At 34.1% G+C, this 25,813-nt stretch overlaps 1 protein-coding gene across 2 annotated transcripts in view; it reads right to left on the bottom strand.

Moving 5' to 3' along the window:
• The window catches only part of LOC111516658 (uncharacterized), an 81,630-nt gene that overhangs the window by 16,212 nt on the left and 39,605 nt on the right, over window positions 1-25,813 (bottom strand). Inside the window, exon 1 of one of the 2 annotated variants that reach the window (XM_074177252.1) lies at window positions 1,359-1,704. The exons of the other annotated variant lie outside the window; for it this stretch is intronic. Within the exon in view, the coding sequence (XP_074033353.1) occupies window positions 1,359-1,575 (217 nt within the window). The 5' untranslated portion in view covers window positions 1,576-1,704. Of the gene's footprint in view, window positions 1-1,358; window positions 1,705-25,813 lie in introns of those variants that run through there. 2 annotated transcript variants of the gene reach the window in all.

Below are 25,813 nucleotides of genomic sequence, written 5' to 3'. Positions count from 1 at the left end.
AGGTATTAACGGATCAAGACGAGAAATATAAAAAAAATTAAAACAGTTTCATCCTCATCGAAAATGTTTATATGAGATTTGCTGGGAAATACCGCGTGAATTGTTTTTGACTTGATTATGCAAGTCATTAGTTTCAGCTAATTGTTTTATAATTGAGAAGCTGTCAATCATTTACTGCATGCAACAATAAAAATCGGAAGGAGGTACCTACGTCATATAAATGTAATGCTTTAGGTAAATCATAAATGTTGAAGCTCACTATTCTTCCCAATGATCTTTTTTAAAATTGCCATGCAAATAAAAATGATCAACTTTTTTCTCATTTCTGTTCATCACCATGATTATTATTTTTTACAATGTATGAAGAAAATCGTGACGTTCAACTTGAATCTTCATTATGTCAGTGGTGATGTCTTTGATTTCTTAAATGACATGTATATATTTTTATCCTAATTTCAAAACACTCTGTGATAAACTTTCTTCTACGGTTAGCTTTTTGAAATATTTCTGTTAGATTAAAATTAAAAAAAGAATATTTATGATTCTGAAACTTATTTTTTTAACCAATTCAAATCGTGACAATTTTAATATAACATTTCACAAACGAAATTCAACTTGTACATTCATTCAACCTGATATACTTCAAATATTCTATTTATCTCTACTTTGTAAATATATGTTATAACTCATATAACATATATGAGAATCTCTACACGTAATGATAATAAAAACTATCAAAAATCTTATCGTATCTTCAATGTCTGTGGCATGTGCCTCATTGATAATTATAACTTGATCACCTGTCAATAATCAAAGCATCTTTAAAGAGATTCCACTACCCCTCTCGTCGACAAGCCGATAACCCCTAATCAGTCATTAAACACAATGCTCTGACTCATAAAATTTCCCCGCTCACCGTTTCGCTTTAATTTCAAGTTCATAGGTAAGCGCTATGAATCATCCTGCTCCAATTCGCGGGTATTCGACATAGCACACGTTACGTACCATAACAGAATTTGGCCAAAGGAATCTCAAATACGGAGAACAACCTGCTGTTTTCGATATAAAGTGAGCGCTATCGAGAAATTGTGAATTCCGACAGAGGGGAACACCGCCTGATTGGCTACCTGTTGCACTCGCCCCGCCCCTCAGCGTAAGAGATCTGACGGGAACCTCTTGGCCAACTTGGATTTTCACACAATTTCGACGAGAGATTCAGGATTACAGCATATCGTTATCTTATCGCAGAACAGGTGTCACGATGACTTACGAAAAATTCATTACAGTAATGTGAGATAACAATTTTAAGATGCAGTGTCATCACCTGATGAAATTCGAAGAAATGTTATATTACTTACGTTGAAAACTGTGTATTAAGTATCCTTTTCTCCAATTTAAGTATAGAAATCTTGTACTCGTTTTCGTACTGCTAATAATACTGCTACGGTTCGAAGTGGAACTGGAATTTTCAGTACTGTCCCGAAAACTATTTGTTTTTGGCACTTGCTTATCACTAAGGAACAGGGGAATTTTAGCAGTCCTCTGATCGCGGTCTAACATTCCCGTTGGATGCATTTCGGATGGCACCTCAAAAAATTAAACTAATACTTTCACACAGTTGGCGCGTACACTCGCGATTGTTTGTAAATAGAAACAGAGCTTGCTTGATCACCGACAGCACGTCTGTCAGACTTTAAACTGGACAACGTTAAGCGATACCTCTAAACTTACTATTTAAGAGGTGTGTCCTAAGAGGTGGGTTTATCAATGAATCCCCCCCACTTCACTCTCTCGAATCCTGAATTTTTGCAAGCGTAAGAAATTCAATACCGTAGGGAATTTTGTCAGTACCATGTGCTACGCTACAAAGGTCGTAAAAACTAGGTTTATGGTGTTATGGTTTTAATTCGATACGATTTGCATCATTTGTTTTCCGCTCATCCGCGTTCCTTTAATCGCAATTGACAATGAAATTCTGCGATTCTCGAGAATTATTGACCGAGTTCTGGAAATCACAAACGCAAATATTTTTTCGAGAATGATTTTCAGAAGTATTATATAAGAAATGCAATTGATGTCACTGGAGTTTCCCTACAATTTGTTCTTGAGTTTATGTTACATCGACAATCTCAATTTTTTTTTCAGTGTGTATCGTGAAACTGAAAATATTTTGTGGGCTCCGAAGATTAAATTAAACAGTTTCTATGCAACATATTACTTATGCCTGTTTTATACCCATCGTAATATATTCACTTATACTGCATTATTTAAAATACACGAGTCGAATTTTCAGTCAAATTATTGTGTAGAAATAGAAATAATTCACCGTGAATAATTATCAGAATATATCTATGGAATATACTTTTGAATTCATATTGGTTATCAGGAAATATTGATTTGTGACAAACATGGAAAAACATAAAAAATATTTTTATATGTTATACATATGGATGTTTTGCAGATTTACTTAAACCGGTTAAATTAATAGTAATAATAAATACATTGGTTACGTAATCACTGTAAATTAATATTTTTAGATTTTTTATGATTGGAAATAGTTTCATGGAGTCTTTCATCTTCATTTGCTATCAAAAATATATGAAATTATTATAACAATTATTCAATCTGATTCAGCAAATAGATCTGTTTGTTGTTCATAAAAGGTATAACCTTGTACATGAGTATGATTTTACTAATATATTAATGAACGTTGTAAAATTGGTGATATAAAATGTGAAATGTAAACATTAAGATATACAGTGAAAATACATTTGGAGTTCAGTTCGTCGAGAATCAATTGAAAGTTTAACGTAAAGGAGGGAAGCGGTCGAAAAAATATCCCATATGAAAAGTTATGAATTCAAGGTATATAGCAGAAGTGTGGTGCATGAAACTTCGAATTTTTTCATTGTCAGAGTGATCTTCTAGAAAAAATCATGAGCAAAATGAAAAAGTTATTATTTGATAACAAAAGAACTATAATGTGATAGAACTGACCGATACTTGATGATGACGTATTCAAAAAAAACTTGAAAGTTGAAAAACCGCGACACGTCTTCAAATTATACGATAGCATTGGTATAGCATTTTCGGGTGTCACAGTAATGGTTTGTACAAATTCTGTGTAGTGCTTTTATAGTTATCTGAATAATTATGAATATTACTACCTGCCGAATTTATACATGATAAATTCATTACTTGAAATATTTACCTAACTAAAAACAATTCATGAGACTGCGGAATAATGAATAACAATTTTTACGTTCATCGTACCTGTGCTATCCTATACTTTTGAAATCTGTCCTAATTACCAATTTGCTCGTTGCAAACTAAATTCAATAAAGAAGAACAATTGAAATATATTCGATTATCTAGGAATGGTCCTTAATTTTCACATGCATTGATTTCTAAAAATTCCAAAATGTTGAGTTTTGAACCTTTCTTTAATAAATGCAATACGTTTTATAATGATAATTGAACTCTTGCTCCTCTGGCGGATAACGATTCGTAACTGTTGAATTGGTCTTTGCATTTGAAAAACAACGTATATGCTCTTTTATTCTTTTGGAAAAAGTTCTTCCGGTTTGTCCGATATAAAATTTTCGACAAAAATCCGATCAATCCGACACTGAATTTTCATCTTTATTGTTTTGAATGACTTCACTCCAATTATTATTTGTTCTGTAGGCTATGTCAAATTCTGTGCTTTTCAAATAACGGGCGATAAATTAGTAGGATCATTAAAGTAAGTTAGAGTTAGGTAACGTTCAGTATCATTCTTCGAATATGGGCAGACCTGGTTCATAGCTTATTTCTGCATTTTTTTGGAAATAATTGAGTCAATAATATCCACTTCGTAATCGTTGCTGACAGCAATATGTTTCATGAAAATCAGTTCTATTTGAAAATTGCTTTCTGAAAGAGGACTATTCATACTATTGAACGCTGTTACTTTATGTTGATATGGATGTATAGATGAATTGTGTATAAAAATGTCCCTGTAAGATCTTTTGTGGAAAATTGCAAATCTTGTTAATTATTTATTTTAGTGATGGCCAAATCTAGAAAATTTATAGACTCATTCATTTCCATCTCAGTTGAGAATTCTTTGAAGGGTGGATGGAATTGAGAAATTCGATAAACTTACCAAGCTACGAGCCTCTTTCAGTTAAACAGACTAAGATATACCAATAGTATAATCAACAAGTCCAAAAACATGAAAAATAGAGATAAAGGTTCTACAAATATGAGAGACAGCTCATTCGATTCGGAATCACCTCTAGAAAAATGTTTTTGAAGGATTTTGGTGTAGGTAAAAAACTGCAATTGTTATTAACAAAATAAGATTTAAAAAAATGGTATTTAGTTTTTCGTTAATAACTCAAAAAATGTTGATATTTAGGCAATTTTGAAAAAAGCTCGTTGAAAAGAAGGAAATTTTCGATAAAAAAGTCCGGATTCCCGAAACTCTATCTCCATTATTTATAATTTTAATTTGACGTTGAAAATAGGGTTCCGCGCGGCTGTTACGGCATGAGCGCGCTGCCGCTAAAGAGGGTTTATCAAAAGAAATAATTTTTTTATAACATAAAATGTCATTTTAAAAATCTGAAACAATCTAGTATCTTCTTAACACATGAATGAATCGAGTCCCGTAGAAAAAAAAAGTTTTATCACCATTTTTCAAAAAGTTATTCAATTGTTGAATAACAAATTTTTTCACAATCTCCGTTGGCATAAATAATGGGATAAAAGGTATAAATAATTGGTCTTATGGCGAAACATCAATGTCTACCAGTGAGGATGACAGTGTACCAAGTAAGTAAGTAAAATCATACAATAAACTGTATTAATGAGTTTCAATATGAATTTTCATTCAAGTATCGGCCAGTTCCACTCAATTACTTAGGTTATTAACTACATTTCATGTATATTAATGTGACAATGTAAGAAAAGGTTATTTACAAATGAAATCTTTTAATGATTATTTTGTGTATGTACATATAGTATACCTACCATAAGCCAATTGTTACTTTTTTCAGGATCGAATAATGATACTGATAATATACACACACAAATAAAGCATCATCATTTTTGAGCCAAGTTTTACATAATAAAAAAATATTAAGTGCTTGCTGGTGAGATTTCTATAATACTGTCAATCTCACACTAAATACTGAGCGTATGTCTGACGAAAGAAAAAGAGCGTGCCTTCCACTGACGTATGCGTGAGAGAAAGGGAAGCCAGACAGACTGGCGCTGTAACGCGTTACGTAACGAAGCGATCCAAATATTTTGGAGTACAAACGGAATAGTTTGGTTTGGTTTGTCACATTGAACAAATAGTTGAAATTATTTTTTTATCGACCCAAAACTTCAGGTTTCCAACTTCAAAACTGACGAAATTCAATACAATCTTTGAACCCCTATTTTTCCCCCTTGAGGGTGGAAATTCCTGATTCCCTTTTTCGATACTTATTTACGCAATACAAAGAACCTACCTGCAAATTTCAAGACTCTAGTAACTTCGGCTGTATAAGAGCGGGCAATAGCTAGTTATTATATTTTTACTTCAAAAACACAGTAACTGAAAAAATATGACAACTGCACTAATTAATTAATTGAAAATCAAATTAGGTTACCTATAGAAAAATTCGCAAAACTAACGCAAACGTCAACGACGTCTACCCTCAGGCGTCTGCCTGCGTTCTAGACGCGTTCTCGGGGATGGCGCTTCATTGCTTAGCTGCCCCTCTACCCCCGCGCATCGCCTACTGTCGTCTTACACTAGACGCGACGCGTAATTACTCACAGCGTTGCGTCAAGTTAATCTTATCGTGATAACTTTTAGACGATTCGTCCAACTTGCTGAGTCTGAAAGACACAATTTATATATATTTATTATTTTATTTTTATCTATTATATTATATTATCATATCAATTCAATGTTCATTCGAAAGTAGCTGTTTCAATTTTTTTTGTGTAATTCTATGTTTGTATGAAAGTAATTGTTTCGAGAAAGCTTTTACTTTTAGTTTTTGTCATAAAATGTATTTATTTCTTCATTTCCAAAATACAAATCATGAAATTATAAAACAAAAATTAATTGGCGCTCCGGGACGACACAATTTTGAAATTAATTATTTACTTTCTTCACTTCATTGGAAGATTCAATTTCACATGGAGAAGTAGAAAGCCAAAAGCTTTCTTTCCCAAGACATTTGTATATTTATATCTGCAATGTTTGTAGTATAACTTCACTTATAAAAATTAAGTAATTCATTCAATGTTTTACGATTCGAGCATATTAAAACAACATCAGTTTGTAGGAAAAATAACTTCATGTTGACATGTTTTTGCAGATAAAAAGGTAAGCATTCAGTGCGATTAAAATAACATTAGAGTTGAAGGCAAGGTTGAAATTTGTAGATGATAGTAAAAGAACGTGTAAGTAAAGTAACTTTAGAATCTCAGTACACAAATTCAAAGTCGAGACGAGAAGTGATATGCTGAAACAGTATAGAAGACATTCAAGCTCATGGTTGACTAATTTAACCGGTAGATATATAGAAAGTACTAGGGTGTATATACCGGGTGTCCCAAATTTTATGTGACAGGCAATATCTGGTTTGTTGAAGGAGATACATAAAAATGTTTCATACAAAAGTTTTAGGAGTTCATGAGAGCTATATTTTGATATAATTTTTAAATATACAGGGTGTTTGGTGTAGGTGCTACAGACCAAAATTCCATTTTTTAAAATAGAACGCCCTGTATATCATTACATATTCAGATGCTACGTTAAATTCTGATATCATTTCATGTTTGGTTTTTGAAATTCGGTTACGGAGTTGTTGAGTTATTGCTTAAAATGTAAAGTCTTGAGAACGACTATTATTTTTAAAAATATCTCATACAATTATTCTCTCTGCATCAGATCACATGAAAATTAGTCAAAATTTTGGGTTTTCGAAGTAATGGTTTCAATTTTGAGTTGTGGAATTCAGTCAGGAATCATTTTGAATATGAAACAATTGCGAAATTGAAAGAGGTGTATTCGAAAACAAATCTTTAATTAAACACAATGTAAATAATATAACTTGATAAATCATTTCATAAGAATGATAGGTACCTAGAAATAAGTCATAAAAATTGTTCAAAGTGATGCCCATTAGATATTATACAGGCTTCGAAACGTCGAATCACTTCTCTCGTACAAGTCGCTCTTATAATATCAGGCGTAATATCACTGCACGCTAGTCGAATTTTCATTTTCAGATCATCCACATTGAAAGGGGGAGTAGTGAAAACAATATCTTTTAAATAACCCCATAGGAAAAAATCAAGCGGTGATAAATCTGGGGAACGAGCCGGCCACCGAATTGGACCCTTATTACCAATCCATCTATTTGGGTACGTTCTATCCAGATATTCAGTAACAACCTGTGAATTGTGAGGAGGAGCACCATCTTGTTGCCACCAAATTCCTTGTCGTTCTGCTATGGGAATATCTTCCATCAACTGGATCAAATCATTTTCTAGAAAATGTAAATATCGCAATCCATTGAGATTTTCATTGAAAAAGTAAGGTCCTATGATGCGGCCATTGAACAATCCACACCATACATTAATACCCCAAGTAGTTTGAAAATTACTTTCGCGGACCCAGTGGGGATTTTCTTGAGATCAATAGTGACTGTTATGTCGATTCACAACTCCATTATTGTGGAATCGCGATTCATCGCTCCACAAAATTTGACTGAATATGTTAGGACTTTCATGTAATATTACCTGAATACAAGCAATGAATTAAAGTCGTCGTTCAAAGTCCGTGGGTTTCAAACCTTGTACCAACTGAATTTTGAATGGGTGGTATTTATTTTCTTTCAGAATTCTTTGTACATTAGATTTACTCACACCGACTTCTTCTGCAAGAGTACGGATAGAAACATGTGGATGAATAATAATATAAGCCAACACATTGATCTCTAAATCTTCAGTTCTAACAGATCTCGTATGATGACGATGCTTTATAGTAGAAGGAAATGACCCAGTTCGCAATTTTTCTACAACTCTCGAAAAAGTCATTCGTGACGGAATGGGTCTGTCTGGAAAACGTTCTTGGTATAGACGTTGTGCTTGACGGCAGTTTTTCTGACATTCCTCAAAAATTAATAACATATCAATGCAATCACTTGGACTAAACGCGAAAGGCATAATGGAGTTTTCGCACAAAGAACACAGTTACTGTTTTGCAAAGAATCACTAAATCGAACTGACAAGTAGATACAATTCAACAACATGTGTTACTATGGCATCAACAAGCATGAGCTACTTGATGAAATTGTGCAATATAAAGCAATTCACCCTCAAGTTAGTCACATTCTCAAGAATTTCAATATTATATTCAACTGATATCGATATCGTATCGTAGATGTGAGAATAATGGTTTATATTCAGTAGTAGTCTAGTTCAATTTAATAAAAGATATAGACTGGATTCGTGTACGAGTAAATCAGTTTTTTTGAAACTTTATATTTAAGGAAAAGTGCAATAACTCAACAACGCCGTAACCGAATTTTAAAAACCAAACATGAAATGATATCAGAATTTAACGTAGCATCTGAATATGTAATGATATATAGGGCGTTCTATTTTAAAAAATGGAATTTTGGTCTGTAGCACCTACACCAAACACCCTGTATATTTAAAAATTGTATCAAAATATAGCTCTCATGAACTTCTAAAACTTTTGTATGAAACATTTTTGTGTATCTCCTTCAACAAACCAGATATTGCCTGTCACATAAAATGTGGGACACCCGGTATACTGGTTCAATTTTATTTCATTCATATTTAAAAATGTGGTAACTGGATGATTTTTTTGTGTTCTACTGGAACTTCATCTCAATATCCTAGCAGCTGCAATTCGACAAATAGGGATTTTGATATTTGAGTATTTTCCGAATGATCTGATCTAGGTGAATAAATGAATTTGAATGGACACTGTTCAATTTGCTATTTCTTCTCGGTATATTCTCAAACATGATACATCAATTACTCAAAAGATACTTTTTTGTTGACTCTTAACTTGTCAGTTTTTTTATAAAATACAGGTTTCCAGCCATATAAAAATCTTGCTCGGTTCATTTCTCAAATTCCTATTTCTCTACCCCATTCTCAGTTGAAAACAATTGCATTGGTCGATGAACAACATTCTGTTGAAATTCCTTTTTTTAGAAAATTATTGTTCTGAAATAAAAATGCATTATCTTTCCTCAGAAGGAAAAAAATATTTAACGTACAATAATAAAAAGTTACTACCTGAGTAGTCACTCTTCCTCTTGAAGATGATCACTTGGTGATCGAAACACGTGTCGAGGTGTAGACTCCAGTAATATTCATTACTACACTAAAGGTTCCAAACAGTACATCACAACTACCTGAGTAATCATTTTCATTCTTTAATATTGATATGTTCCCTTTCAGACAAGGGTAGATAATTTTTCGAACCAATTATTTGAAACCCATTAGAAAAAAAGGGAAAAATGATAGAAATAAAAATGAATTACGGGCGATCTGAGTTCGGCAAGTGGAAGGGGGTGAGTTTTTAAGGGTAAAAAATGGTTTATCTCGATTTCCGGCAAAACTACAAGTCCTATGGAAGAAAGTTAAATGACAAAATGTAGGTGATGAAAAGATCTACAACTTTCGAGTCCACAATTTTTTCACATAACCTCAAAATTTATGTGAAAAATTCAAATAATCATGTTTTTTGTTTTCAATTTTTATCTTTTTCAAGAAGATTTTTATTACGAAATTTGGTGAAAGATTACATTTTTATGTCCCAAATACATTGTGATTCATTTGATTTGAAATATTTATTTTTTCCCCTTATTTTGACTTAATATCAAAAAGCACCCTAATTTCCAATCGAAAATTCTCGTGTTGAAGAATCAGCTTTTTTCAAAAAGTCGGTATGCTTTTTGTTTGTTGAAATCTCTAGTTTCTGAAGGTGTAAAAAAATATACATTACTATTGTGAATGTTCTGAGAAAATGCAAAAATTCGAAAAAAACTCGACTTCCAAATTTTCTTTTTAATCATTATGTACAATTTCATCAGAAAAATGTCATTGTTGCAATTTTTTTCAGTTAAAAAGTTTATTTATCAAATTCTAATCACATTCATGTCACAGAGAATCTCAAAAATATAAATATTCATGTGAAACGTACTATTGAATTTAGATACTTCATTCTGATTACGTTATTGATTATAATATTTCTAAATATTGTTATTTATAAAAATACCATCACCTTCTTTGTCAACAATATCATTTCCAGTCTGCATTGGTTCTTCAACCACAATTTCATCTGAATCATTAACTTACACGTGAGTTTTTTCTTTCATATCGCAGCAATTTTCAGAACCATGACAGTTTGAGCATAAATTTGTGAATTTTAAACCATGTTTTCGACAGCCACATTTTAAAGTGTTACATCCAGTTTCACAGCTGCAGCAAATGGTTGCCGGAAATAACCCTTTTTCTGTAAATTTGGGCATGAGGACACGTAGATGTTGCTTTCAACCCCAATTTGTTGCTTTCAGTTCGTTAGTCAACCAAGTTTGAAGCTGATAATATGCCCTGTAACACTGTTGTTCCACTGCTGCTTCTATGGGTGGGAACTTTGCCAAAATGAAAGATGATGCAAGTTTTGCCAATTGATATTTTTGAAATCTTAATTCATTTTTACATTTATAAATAGGTTTGATTAATTGTAATCCATTTTTTCATATCTTCTTTACTTGCATCTTACTTATAAAAACTTTGGCTGAATTTGACAAATTTTTAGCGTCTAATAATCGATCCACGATACTTTTCTTTCCTTTTCAGATGTTGTATCGCAACCGGAAAAAGAATGCAGAAATGCAACAATATTTTTAAAAGATTCATGTTTGAAACTATTATACGTGAAAAATAGATCCTTTACATTTCCAGAACGTGTCATGATTATTTGAATTTGATTGATTTAAAAAGACCAAAAGATCAATATCTTGACCCACAACAATGACAGTTTTAGTACCTAAATTTGGCAATTTCTATCGAGGTCTTGATTATGTCAGCATCAGTATCGTTTTCTATATACTTGTTTACAGGAAAACCCTTGTGACTGTAATTTTTTCATTAAAGTTTTTATTATTTTGTCGTTGTTTCTCTCGTTAGACAAAAATTTTTCTTGGTATTCAAAACAGCAATAAATAGATGTCTATTCATTGCTGTTTCATTTATCAACTTCATTAAGTTATTTGTTTGTTGATTATAGTAGTATATTTCGATTTTCAATTGTTTTGTTCATCAAAGTAACATGGAATCTTATGTTTTTTGAGTAATTAAAGTGTAAATTTCAACAAATAGCTCAATATTGTAGATAATGATTAAAAAAAAATCGAAATCGACTTTTTGTTCGATTTTTTGCATTTTCTGAGAACATTTATCATAGTCATGTATCAGAGATTTCAACGAATAAAAAGCACACCGATTTTTTAAAAAAAGCTGATATTTTGAACTTCTGAAAAGCGCTTCTCAGCAATCACCATCATAGAGACATCCTAATTAACCCAATACTCACACTCTATCACTAACCCAGTGTATAGGTTCACAAAAGTTTAAACTGCATACAATCAGGTGTCACAGAGTTTAATAGACATTACGAGATGTTTGAGGTTTTCCTAATATCTTTATCAGCAAAGCCACTCCACCTCAAACGGCTGACTGTTTGTACAGAGGGGTTATCTAATTAAAATCTTGTATGTTTATTGATTCATTGCCACCTCCACAGTGCCAATGTTTGTTTGAATTTCGCAGCTGTGTCATATTATCGTACTGAATACAGTAATCTTGATCCCAAGTCACGTCACTGATATGGTTTATCTTCTGTAACAGTGGTATTCTTTCACAAACATTACCTTTTAAATATGTTGCAATATTGGTTGAGACATGTTAATAGATAGCGGTAAAATTAATTTTCAGACTAGGTAATATGCACAGAGATAAATAAAAAGTATACACTTTAGGGCAAAAATTAACAACAAACCTATATAGAAATGTAAGTTTCACTTTTCATCAAGCGAAAACTATATTACCATTGTGCTTTTACGGTAAATATTGAAAGATATTTTACCCTTCTCAAAAGCAAATAGTTTCTTTTATAGTGAAAAATCGCATATGGTTTCAGTCAACTCCTGATGATGGTAATGCTCATCGAGAGACGGGATTTTTGTTCTGGCGACAGCATGTTGCTGGTCACAACCCAAAATTTTGAGAGAAGCAGAAGTCTCAAGTACGGAACGCAGCACCCTTTTATTACAGATGTAGCAACAGATGTAGCTCTCCATGACTTTTAGTCTCCTTTCTGATGCGTTTTTTTTATAGTTATTCCACTTTGAGTTAAAAAAAGTATCAAGTTTGCCAGGTGACGACGAAATATTGCAAAAAAATTAATGCCGCCTTGTGATATGCTGGGAGTAATGCAATCCATACCTTAAACTTGAAAATGTCTTTCACAGAAATTTTCGAATTTCAGAACATTTTTCTGTAGAGTTTCTGGTTTGTACTTAAAAAAAAACTTTCGGTAATTACACATACAGCGGCAGTTGTGTCGCCAACAGCATGTGCAGGAATAACTTCGGTGAAGAATCCTGCACTGACACCTGTTGGATATAATCCAACGCCCTTCGTGGTATTAGCCAGGAGAGTAGTTGTTTTCTGATAGGTGTCAGTCCTTTAACGTACAGTCTGGGAAGTTGGAACTGGTCTGGACGAATTGTTCTTTTAGATGATTTGATTTATAGCCAGTCTTCAAGTATGCCCGCTGACTATATGTGAAAAGTTTTCTTTCCTAATACAAGGAATTGGGTAAATTTCGGATATGCGGTTGAATACCTCCAAGAGCAAGCTTTCTGTCATTGAAATCTTATTCAAGACATAGTAATATTTGAATGAATGAAAATATTAATGAATATATATGTAAATAATGAATATTATTATATATGATAAGTGTGTGCTCATAAACATGATTTAATTGAACAGAAATCCATTGAACACTGGAAATGAGAAATGAGAATTATATTTCGAAATAATTCTTCAGAATGCTTAAGAATTCAAAGAGCTCTTGGAAACTGAGTATACAGAAAATTCTCCGAATTCTTTATCAATTTATGTTTCGAACTGATATACACATTATTATGACAGATGTATTCAATATTACTCTTACAAACTAAATTTTTTTGCGATCTAGTTTTTTTTTGCGCCATCAACGCTGGTGTTTTTCAGGGATCCATATTGTCTCCAACCCTCTTTTTATTTTATATCAACGACTTATTGGAAAAACCAAGACTCCAATATATTGCTTTGCTGACGACAGCACACTTTCTCCCCATTCCATTGGGATTCCAGGACATCGGCTGCGGATGCACATCTTCACTGGCAGCAGAACGTTGCATATCTTAATGAGGATCTAGAAGTGATTTCGAATTGGGGTGAAAGTCACTAGGATCAATTCAATGCCACAAAAACCCAGGCAACGGTTTTCTCCAAGAAGATATTTGTCTCAGAACCGGATATAATAATGTCAGGTCAGACAATTCCGCTTTCTGCTTCGATGAGTTTGTTGGGGGTTGAAATGGAGACCAATATGTCTTGGTACAATCATGTCGCTGGAATTGCAAAAACTGCTTCTCAAAAGCTTGGAACAGTCTTCCGAACCAGAAAGCTGAAGCACACCTCAGCAACTTTTGATGCTTTTTAAAGCTCAGATCAGATTTCTTTGGAGTATGGCTCTCATGTACGGAGCTCTGCCCCTAAACATACCCTGAAGTTGCTGGAATCCATCCAGAAAAGAGCCATCCGTCTGATTGGAAACGCGAACATCACTTGTAACCTTGATACCCTGGAACATCGAAAAAAGGTTGGAGATTTGTCTCTCTTCTATATATACTTTCACGGGAGATGTTTAGGTGACTTGGCACATTTGATTCCACCAAGAGCGGAACATATCAGAAATACGCGACGGATTGTGGCTGCTTAGTACACCACAAACTTCACTTTTTAAGAACTCTTTCATCTTGAGAACTTCGTTTCTGTGGAATGAACTTCCTGAGAACGTTTTATCAAATGGCAACCTCCAGCGATTCAAATCCAATGTGAATCGCTACTTTCGCGCAGGCACCGCTCTGCGAGCGCCTTAAGGATTTTCCTGTAGTGCTTGTGTATTGTCCTTAAAAAAAACGGAGATTGCTTACATGAAGTCGAGCCGCTTCAGAAATAATCAAATCCCAGACATACTGATGTTTGAGTCGGGTCTTTCCTGCACTGATGAGAGTTATTACTTCGAAACCGATCTGTACGTGCTCTACGCAATCGGTTTCAGCATGGTCCTGCTGCTGGATGAACAGGACACAGCTGCAAGACTAATCTCTGCATATCTGTCAGATATAATTCAATGTCCAGCGTGGTATTGGCCGGGAAAATAGTTTTTTTGGCAAGCATTCACCAGAATCACGGTGTAGGTTCTTGTGATTTCGAAATATTTATTTTACCGAATTCTAAATTATCGGTCGAATGTGTAGTTCAGAAAAAGTTATGAGTCCAGCCAACAGTCAATAGTGATTAATAGTGTTGAAGACCGTTTGAAAATCTATATATACAACATCCGCCTGTCTCTAAGACGGGTCAATATAAAATGTTTTTCAACAAGTAAAATTATATACAACTCCTTTAAAGGTGACGTTAGTCAAAATTCATACGGTCGTCAGTTGACACCGATACGATATTTCTGATCCGATGAATGAAATATTCACATAGATGAATGAGATTTCTAAATAGGTGCAATCCACCTGTATTATTCACCTCCTAACGAATGCGATTGGCGCCGATTGTTCTGATGATTAAGCAGGGAAAGAATGTGCATTTTACGAATTTCCTAAATTACTGATACATCTGAATCACTCGCAAGGTCGTGTTATAGAAATCGCCCCCAAGTAGAAGTAGGTCAAGAAATCAAAAGAGGATGCTGCCTTTGGTATTATTCATACCTCAATAAAATATCGTGTCTTGCACATTCTGTGAAATATTTTTTGACGAAACGCATTATTTGCTGCCCACACTTTCAGCCAATATGCAGTGCATTTCTTTAATGTCCCCTCCTTTAATTTTTGAACGGGTCAACTAAAAAGATTGAAATTTGGGATAATGGAATTAATGCATGAATACTTTATTATGAAGTGAAATTGACAGATGAAACTTTCAAGATGGCGACTACGGCTTGTGCAAGAAACACCAACTTTGACTTTAATGAAAAAATATTATTTCGATCCATTTTTTATGATAAGGAAATACAAGAAAATCATCTTTAAATCTTTGTATCTGCCATTGTTTGGAAAATTATTATGAACAAGAACTTTGTTCATAAGATAATTTGAAAGTTTTTTTGGAAACATAATATTTGATGCAAATTATTATTTAAAACAAACTCGTTTCTTAAAGAAATTAGTGCTCAAAAACGAGTTTGTTGATTGAAAATTTTTTATTTCACTTGTAATTTTGTAATTGATATTGAGGAAGCATTTTTTCAACTCATAATTTATTTTGCTGTTTGATAGCTCAAAATATATGTTTCATTTTAGTCTTCATTGGTTATTCAATAAACAATTTATTTTAAACAATTACATTTTTTCTTTATACTATCTTAACTTTTTACACAAAGTGACAAAAACAAGCATGTACCATTTCTTGAGAAAAAAAAATTATATTTCATATCGAATTTTCGAAATTCTATCCCTATCACATCATTCTCACCTGGGTTTTTATGTTTTAATGGGGATACGATGAAAAAACTTATGACTCATTTTCATCTATCAATTGAAAAACAAATTTAGTTCAAAATTCAAACTCCAAAAAATTTGTATGATACATTTGTTAAAAGTGATTTTATTTTGCTCGTGAGTTTGCTCCACTTGCTGACGCTCGTTTTGCAATAATCCCCACTCACAAAATAAAATGCCACTTTCAACACTTGTAGGTAAAACGTGAATAACTATTTTTCCACAAAAACGGCTTTATTAAGAAAACTTGACGATTTAGGTATAGTGACATGACATATCATCTTGAAGCATTTTTCGCCATCTTTCAAATTACCGAGTAATATACAAGGGGTTTCATTTGAAAAAGTGAACTTTTGACTACTTTTATGCACAATGGAAAAAATAGTAATTTTAGCACGCCCTGTATGATATGGTGTCGATTTCTTGGTGTTATTCAAATATTTCGAGTTTGTCCAAACTGTCATCAAAATATCAACTTTTCATGGATTGAGAGTACTGATTTACTCAATTTCAATTAAGGCAATGTTTTGGACCATATTTAGCACAATTTGTTCTTTATCTCGAAAAAAGATAGAGATAGGTATAGGACATTTTCAACAAAAAAGTATTAAAATTCCAGAACGATTCCAAAAATGTATTAATATACGGTTGGTATAAAGTTGCTAGGACTTTTTGATGGAAGTGGCAACGCCGCAATGCTGAAAATATTTTAGATCGATAGAACAGATAAGGAAATGTGAGAGGTGAAATTTTCAGAAAAATCATGCTTTGTGTTTTCCAGAACGTCTAACCTACCATCGACCGTGAGTCACGCTGTATAAATGTATGCATATTTTTCATGTTTTTACTTCATTTGTTTCCTCGCATCCCCTACACTAAACAAACTTCAAAATAAGTTTCATCTAATGATCGCAGTTTATAATATTATTCGAATTTATAGTTATCATAACTTTCTACATATACTAATCGAACTTTCGATTAGGAATTTTAAGACATATGATTATGATTAGTGATGCCAGTTGTCAGCAATATTGAAGAATGGGTTCACATCAATAAACAATAATAACCAATGAATTTGAAACATTTCAGAACTTAAAACCTATCATTTCCTAAACGGTCGACCGCAAAACTGTTTTTGCGGCACATCCGATGTAACTCTATTCATTCTATATTCACCAGAATTTCTCAACCCGAATTAATATTTCGTCTTTGATCTACCTGTATGAGTATCAGTTCCTCGAAAGTTTGATGAAGATCAGCAATAGCTACGTGCAGACAGTGATTCATTGTTACACCACAAAATTATCATCCAAAAATGTAGGTTAAAAGACGATAAAATCGCCGAAACCACGAAAGAAAAACCCGTCGGAACAATATCTATTAGAGATTTGATTGTTGTTTGTGGTCAAAATGATTTTATTAATATGAACATAATACGTGTGCCAATAATTGAATTCCAAAATATTCTTTGCCCACTTGTCCTCAAAGAGTGATTCAATGGACGGTGTGGATGAAAATTTGTACTGATAGCTAGATATTTCGAGATTAAACTTACTCAAGTGTGTATATTAACTATAGAGTTTTTCATTCAGCGCTTTCTATCTTTAAATTTGAATAAAATAAAGTGTGCGTGAGATATCATTGAAATTTTGTATTCGTTTGGAAAACCTATTGATGCCATTATTTGTGGAATATAACATCGTTGAAACGTCCGAAACGTCCAATTTTCCATGACTCTGAAGCATGAATCAGGCTGAATTCGACCGACGACATGGGTTATGTTGGCTTTGAGGATCGCTGTGGTTTGTGGCTTATTCGCATACACTTGCGACTTAGGAAACCTCACAAGAAAAACTCTAACGAGGACAAATCGCACAATCTTGGTGGCCAGTTCACATCACCTCCACGTGAAATGAACGTGCCCTCAAATTCCTTGTGCAGAATATCCAATTTGGCATGACCTCTGTGGCAATCACATGTCGTTGGTGTCCAGATCATCCAATTCAGGCCAGAAGAAGTTGGTAATTATTGACCTACAGTACTCGCCGTTGACAGTGCTGACATGAACAATGTCGTTCTCAAAGAAATATGGACCACCAACCCAAAATCCACACCAAAAAGAGACCTTTCGGCATGCATTGGATGAATTGGTATCACCTCAAGTTTGACAATTTTGTTTGTTCACGTACACAATCATCCAGAAATGAGCCTCATCGCTAAAGGTGATTTTTTTGATGAAAATTATCAAGGTCGGTTTCCAACTGCTTCAGAGCCAATTCAGCGAACTCACGTCGTTGTCTGTGGTCGTCTACAGACAGCCATTTTCAGTTCAATCAGGTTGGAGTCTAGCTCCCTTACCCTTGCAGCTAATTTTTGTTCAGAGAGACAAATGGGTTTATGACTAAGAGGTGGTTGCGGTATCAGACATCAGTACCGCCCTTCACGGTGTACCCCTACCTGGCTGTGGTGGGATGGATGAAGAAATTGTTCATCCGTTAACGGTCGTCTACAGCACAGTCTATAGCTTTTCTAACTAACGGTTTTTCATGAGTTAACGCACTATCAAAAACTCGTCCATTCCTTGACTGAATGGACTGCTGGATGGAAGGCAGCTGCAAATCTCTACGGATGGCTTCATTCCGCACGAACCACGGAGCATTCACAATCATCCGTATTAGCTTATTTTGTACTCTCTCCAGAATGGAGATATTAAACGGAGTCGCTTGTCCCCAGACACTTGAAGCATACATGATGACAGGCTTGAACATCGTGTTGTAGATCGTAATTTTGTTTTTAAGGCTCTGTTTAGATCGTCTGTTGATCAGAGGGTACAGACTTTTGATCCGACCCTTCACCTTTGCCTTTACGGTTGTAGTGTGCGGGTTCCAGGTAAGCCTACGGTCTATCAGAAGACCGAGGTACTTTACCCGCGCTTGCCAATCGATCTCCCTTCCAGAGATCCTCACTTTTCTGGTAGGAGAAGATATCGTTCTTCCCATGTTTATCGCCTGAGTCTTATCCTGGTTCACTCATGGAAGATGAGAGGAGAGCCGTGTCACCGGCGTAGAGAGATATCATCACACGCTCGGATCTCGGAAGGTCACTGGTTTAGAGAGACTACAGCGTGGGAGAGAGCACAGCCCCCTGTGGCACTCCGGCGAAGATCTCTCTGTTGTCAGACAGAGAGCCCTCTACTCTAACCTGAAATGTTCTGTCTTTCAGGAAAGGCCAATCCATCGGATCAGGCCCAGAGGCAGGTCGAACGCGATGAGCTTATGCAGAAGACCTTCGTACCATACACGGTCGAAGGCCTTCGAGATTTTGGTTTAGCTCTGCGATGGTGTTTTCGACCTGTCTCAGTGCCTGGAGCTCAGTGGAGTTGTGGTCTTCTACTTTCAGTTCCTGAGTCAGTTGAATTTTGTACGGTTGCAGACCCAAGTCATGAAGCAAAACTTGCCAAGCTGTGGTCTACGAAAGGACGAGTTCTTGTGACTGACGCCAAAGCAAATGCCTCGGACAGATAGTGACGAGGTTTTTGGCAGATCTTGTATTGCGTCGACGTACGGGTGTTGGTCGATCGTTAACTGAACAAGTGGACTCAGATGTATCCACCATATTGCGAATAGTGTTCGCGGTAGGACGATTATGGCGATCGTAAAATAGGCGAAGCGCAAGGTACGTTGCCCGATAAATCAATTTTATTGTTTGCACGTGTTGTTGAATGATTTATCCACCAATGGTGATTTAGCAAAACAGACTGAATAAATGACAACAAATTTGACAGATATAGCTTCAAAAAGATGGCCGTTATCAATTGTCAAATGTCGAAAGTCCCTGTTAGAAAACCCGATCCCTATACCTTTAGTTTGAACTGAGTAGTTCAAGCTTGTGTTTTGAGTTTGTACTTATTTTTCCAGCAAAAACACTCTTATTACTAGAGATGTATTCCAGAACAGTAGAACTGAGCTTCAACTTGAGTTCGGCTCAGCTCAAAATCGATAAAGGTTTTTTTTTTCCAAAAATTACATAAACAAATGGACAACAAAATTAAACAGAATTTCTATATCTGGGATTGAACACATTAGCGTATGGCTTCACGTACTGTCATCATGACATGAGTAGACTTGTCTCTTCCCTAATATTATCGTAAGTCGTAATATTATCTTGTAGTGTTATCCAGAAAGGTGGTGATGAGATTAAATAAGACACGTGTTTTATTTCGAAACTTCGAAATCCGGCATTGAAAATATTAGATAGATAGATCTTTATTGTCTGAATGTAATACAATAAGTCGACAAAGGGTGTCATGTTTATAAACACATGAAATGTTAAAAATACATGAAAATGTTGTTTTTTTAAAGACTATATAGTATTCACAAAAATACAGTGAAGATTAAAAATAACAGACGAAAAACAATCCACAAATAGCAAATATAAAGAAAAATGTACAAATATGTTACCAACAAAACAACACAATTTTAAAATTACTTGAAATAAATCGTAATATACTAGAATTTGTATGCAAAATACTCTTCCAAACTGTAGAAACACTTTCCCAAAACAAGGTTATTTACTGATTTTCTGAATTTTTCAAGTTCAATAATAGATGTAATATTGTTTGAAGGTAGTTGACAATGTTTTGTTGTGTATTTCATCAGTTCGGACTTTCATTGTCTAATATATAAATTGATTTGAAATCCCTGAAATTTCGGGTGATAACTGGTTATCACCAGAAGACGAATGTGGATACTAACAATAAAAACGTCGTGACGTAACTTGGCTTGGAATCTTTTATTTTTATTTTTCATTTTTTGTTAATAATATTTTTAATTTTCAGCTTTTATAAATATTTGAACTTTTTTTTTGGTTGTTGCTTGTATGTTATTTCTTTGTAATTCCAGTTTTTGTTTAATAAAATTGTTATTTTCGGTCAATCTTTCAATTTTTTTTTTCAGGGATTTTTAATCAATTTATATTATATTAGACAATAAAAGTCCGAACTGATGAAATAGATGTAATATGTTTCAGTAGATGATTAAATATTTGTCAACCTTTATAGCTTTCAGACTGCCCGGTCAAAGATGGGGTGGACAGTTGAAGAGCAAGGTTTTTATCGCTACGCGTATGACTTTCAAACTTTTCTTAATGCTTTTGAAGTCTTCAGAATGAATATTTGATATACTGTTAATATTTCATTTCTGCAGAAAGTGGCCTACACGATTCACGCATTTCAATTTGAATATTAGTCTCAAAGCTCTATTCTAGATATCGAATATATGTACTCTGCATCAAAATTTGACTCTCAGAGCCCCAAAAAGAAATTTCATGTTCTATGTAATGTATTTTCTGAACAACTTATTATTTACAATATTGTTTCAATATTATCATGTATCTCTATACGTGCGGACGTGAATAGTTCCCTCCACTCTCAACTTTCAAATGGGACGAGATATCAAAGTTGGATAAAATTTGTATGAGAATGAATCATTTTAATGCATTTGATAAAAAAGCAAATGATGTGACGTCACTCCCCGCATCAGAAGGGATCCTGTCAACTTTTTTATACAAATAGAAAAGGAGGTCTTGTGATCTTTCGCTCGACTTTTACCGTATGAATTAATATTTTTGAAAACAAAAGTGGATTCAAACAGCTGAAAAGTTATCACAAGTCACACAAAGTATATACTGTGTAGCTAAAAAAATAAACTATTCACAAAAATTATTAATATTTATAATAAAATCAAACCAAAGTGTTTAACAAAAAAACGTCTCTCTTTTTTAACCCAATGGAGGAATATTTTGTGGTTTTTAAACAGTGAAGTGTACTGAGTCGAACCTCAAACCGATAAGCAGCCACAGTCCGTCGCCTGTTTCTGATATATACCGCTCTTGGTAGAATCGAATGTGCCAAGTCACTTGACCACCTTCCGTGAAAGTATCTATGAAAGAGAGGCAAATCTCCAACCTTTTTTCGATGTTCCAGACTTTTTTCGATGTTCCAGACTATCAAGATTGCAAGATTGGAATCCAGAATACTCCGAAGAAAGTGTGATCTGAGCTTAATAAAGCATCAAAAGTTGTCCTCGTTCGGAACAGTGTTTCAAGCTTTTGAGAAGCAACCTTTCCAATTTCAGCGACATGCTTGTACCAAGACATATCGGTGTCCATATTAACCCCCAAAAAACTCATCGAAGCAGAAAGTGGAATTGTTTGTCCTGTCAATATTATATCCGGTTCGTAGACCTAGGCATTTCTTCAGAAATGCCTAGGTGCATGCCTTTCAGGAAGCTGGAAAGTCATGCACAAAAATGATTCGTCAAGCCATAGCATTGAAGTTTGCCCATCAAACCCTTATGGCACACATGGTCAAAGACCTTAGGAGATGTCAAGTGTAACAGTACTCCACTCTCCATGTTTCTCGATTGCGTTATTTCAAATATGGGTGACATAAAATAGAAGGTCGCCTGTTGATCTTTGTTTCCGAAAGCCATATTCATGATCGCTCAAGATGTTGAAACCTCCCAAATATTCAAGGATATGGTGATTTAATCCATGATCTTCGACGTCACTGACGTCAGTGACTTCAAAAATCATGGTCTATAGCTATTTGGTAGATTTTTCTAGCTCCTTTTTGGGAATATACTGAATGTGAGCAATCTTCCAACAACAAGAAAAAACCTCCTTTCTTGTAAGACATGTTGAAAAGCCTGCAAAATACTGGTGCGAATTCATTAGCGCTCTTTTCAAGTATGATGTTGGGCCTTCATTAGGACCAGACACCTAGTTGATATTGAGCTGATAAACTGAACAGCTTTTTGATGAAAAATTACTACGAAAATTTTGTACGACTCTGAAATCTTGAGAGAGTTGCGAGGAGGGAAAGACCATTCACTTCCGCACTGTTTAATTTCTTCTTATTTCTCTGACGTTGTTTCATGATCAAAGAACGGTTTGGTGAAAAATTGCGTTTTCTGCAATTTCATCTACCAGAAAATTCTAACAATCCTGGACTATACAGTGATCTTATACCCTTCATTTACTTAGCACAAAACATGAAGTTCCTTATTTTGAGGGAATTATAAAGTTTATTTCGTAGGTAGAAAAAAAATTGTACTCAAGAAAATGACATTTAACTTGATACAGAAGAGTAAAAACCTCCTCACTAAAATGAAAACACAACTATTCCAGTGTCAACAAAGCATTTTTTTTTGGATAAATCGCATAGCATTCATTGCTCTCAAATGACCCTCGTCGAATATCTCGGATAACAAATTTGTGACACATAACAGTTCCGTGTATTCGTTGGAGCCAATTTATTTAAAATTATGACACGTCATCGGCTCCCGCCTAAATCATTACCTCTAGAGAAACATTTCAATTTACTCTCACATGTCGAGCGTAATAGTATTTACAACAATTTAGCATTCGACGTGGAATTTATTATCATCAAGGCGCCATGCCAGGGAGCATTTCGTGGGAGAACAGGATTCTTACGAATTTTTGGTACCCACGTCTATCCCAAACTACGATATTTTCGAGAATTATAAATTTAACAAATATTGTCGACAAATATGAACACGCGCCTCCGTGAGATAGTTGTTTTGCATAATACTCATACGTATAATTATGATATTTACCATCTCTGACACAATTTGATAGTTTTGCGATCATATGCGATGGAATTGGCCGATGAAAAATTATGCGAGTCGCGATTTGGTGAACTTGTGATAGAATGTTTGTAACCAATCGTGTAGTAATGAATATTACTGGAGTTTTTTCCCAACATAAACCGTTATTTTCAACACCTCGACTCGTATTTCGATCACCTTCATCATCATCTTCAAGAGGAAGATCAAACTAATCCTACTTACAAAGTTATCCTTATTTATACCATAGGTAACTCTTCTAAGTACCTGCATCTTCTAAAGTGTCTTGAATAAATTTCACAATATTGCCTTATCTACTAGTATTGAATTTATTTTACAATGTGTTCTTGTGTAATAAGTCAGGTAAATCTAATAATTGAAATATTATTTTAATAAGCTATATAAAATCATTTTAACAATATCGCCTTATCTACTAGTCTTAAATTAATTTTACAATGTGTCCTTGTGTAATAGTCAGGTAAATCTAATAATTAAAATATTATTTCAACAAGCTATATATATACTATTAGGTATAGGTCCACCATCGTTATTAATAATATTATTATGTTTACTTATTTCTACTCTCTCATAGGCATCTAGATGCCTGTTGTTGTTTACTTGTCTAACTGATCCTAATAAAGTAAAGTCTATAGAATGGTTTTGTTGCAAAATATGATGGGCAACTGCTGATTTTTTAGGTCTTCCATATTTTAAGGGTGCTAAGTGTTCCTCATATATTATTTCAATAGATCTTTTTGTCTATACATATTATTTTGTATCGCAGTCCTTACATTTAATTTACTGAATTTCATACTTTTCTAAAGTCTCGACTTGGACTTCCTAAAAGGTTCTGTAGTATATGACTTGTTTGAAAACCACCTCCATACCTTGTTCCTTAAAAATCTTTCCACAAAGAACACTAAAGACGCAGGTATCTAGAAGTTATGGTATAAAAAATAAGGATAACTTTGTAAGTAGGATTAGTTTGATCTTCCTCCTGAAGATGATCACTTGGTGATCGAAACAAGTGTCGGGGTGTTGAAAAATAACGGTTTGGTGTTGGGAAAAGACTCCAGTAATATTCATTACGTGAACTGATTTGTGAAATCTCACAATAAAGTGGGTTCATTCAAAAAAATGTGGAATCTCTATCGTAAAATGTATCTATTAAAAAAATATATTGGTATATTGACGAAGACTGAGATCATACCTAGTAATAACTATAAACCAGTATTATGAAAGTAATTGTCATAATTCAAAGTCGCAGCCAACTATTTTTCATAAAAAAATATGTAGTGTGCTTCCTTGTCTCTGATATTCATTGGGAATAAACATCCACACCTATGAGTACAATTCCATAATAATAGGGAGTAAATTCTCTCAAATATTATTGCATTAAAACGAAAAAAATGTTGTCAAGGTTGTGATTCTATATATTTTATTATTATTTTTCCTCATCTGTTCAGTATAATTTCCATACCCCACTGCAAGAGACATATTGAGGCAGAAACTATTTTGCCTTCCCACCAACCTTAGTAAGTGGAGAATGTAATTATGAAATGACCTTCAAAATTACATTTTTATACTATTAAGCTCAACAAAAATTAGTGAATTTTATTTAATTTGGACCTATAGCAGGGGAGCCCACGATGCAAAATGGGGATTCACTCAAGCGTCTTTGAGACATATTTGGTTGCAAAGCTTATATGATAAGAAGAAAAAAATGTTATACTATATATACATTCTCATCGGTGGGGAAGCGGCTATAGAATTTTAAATATGTAAAAAAATACTGTTGCATGGACATACTCGAGCGAGTCAGATATTGATAGCATCAATGTCCTACATATTTTTAATAATGTTGGTATGTTAATCTGATCGTTTGCATGATGTGGGTGGTTGTACGTAAGGGTTAAAAGTGAAAAAAAAAATGAATCGAGCGCGTCAGATTTCCCAAGGGGGTGTTGAGTGCAACAAAAAAAAAGCTCTCATTCAATAATCTGACGATATCCATCTGATGCAAACTCGCGGCCATTATTATAATGTGCAAAAAAAATTCGTCATTTTGAAATACTCAAGCGCGTCAGATTAAGATATATATGGTTCATCTTTATATTTTAGACATGCTGTCTCATAATCTGACGATTATCTAGAGCTAGAGGGATTCGCTTAATCTGACAAAAACAATATTTTTTTTTATTTTTTTCAATTCATTGAACTTACTTAATTGAAACGCTCAGGAAATAGCAGGCAAATAAATAAGTGTATGTTTTCATGTAGAATACC

The sequence above is a fragment of the Leptinotarsa decemlineata genome, unplaced genomic scaffold, assembly GCF_025532065.1.
Source record: "Leptinotarsa decemlineata unplaced genomic scaffold, Ldec_3_MD MMD2_tig00002974_RagTag_RagTag, whole genome shotgun sequence".
NCBI classification, from domain to species: domain Eukaryota; kingdom Metazoa; phylum Arthropoda; class Insecta; order Coleoptera; family Chrysomelidae; genus Leptinotarsa; species Leptinotarsa decemlineata.
The sequence above is the reverse complement of the archived record's forward strand: the minus strand, read 5'-3'. Positions and strand labels throughout refer to the sequence as shown.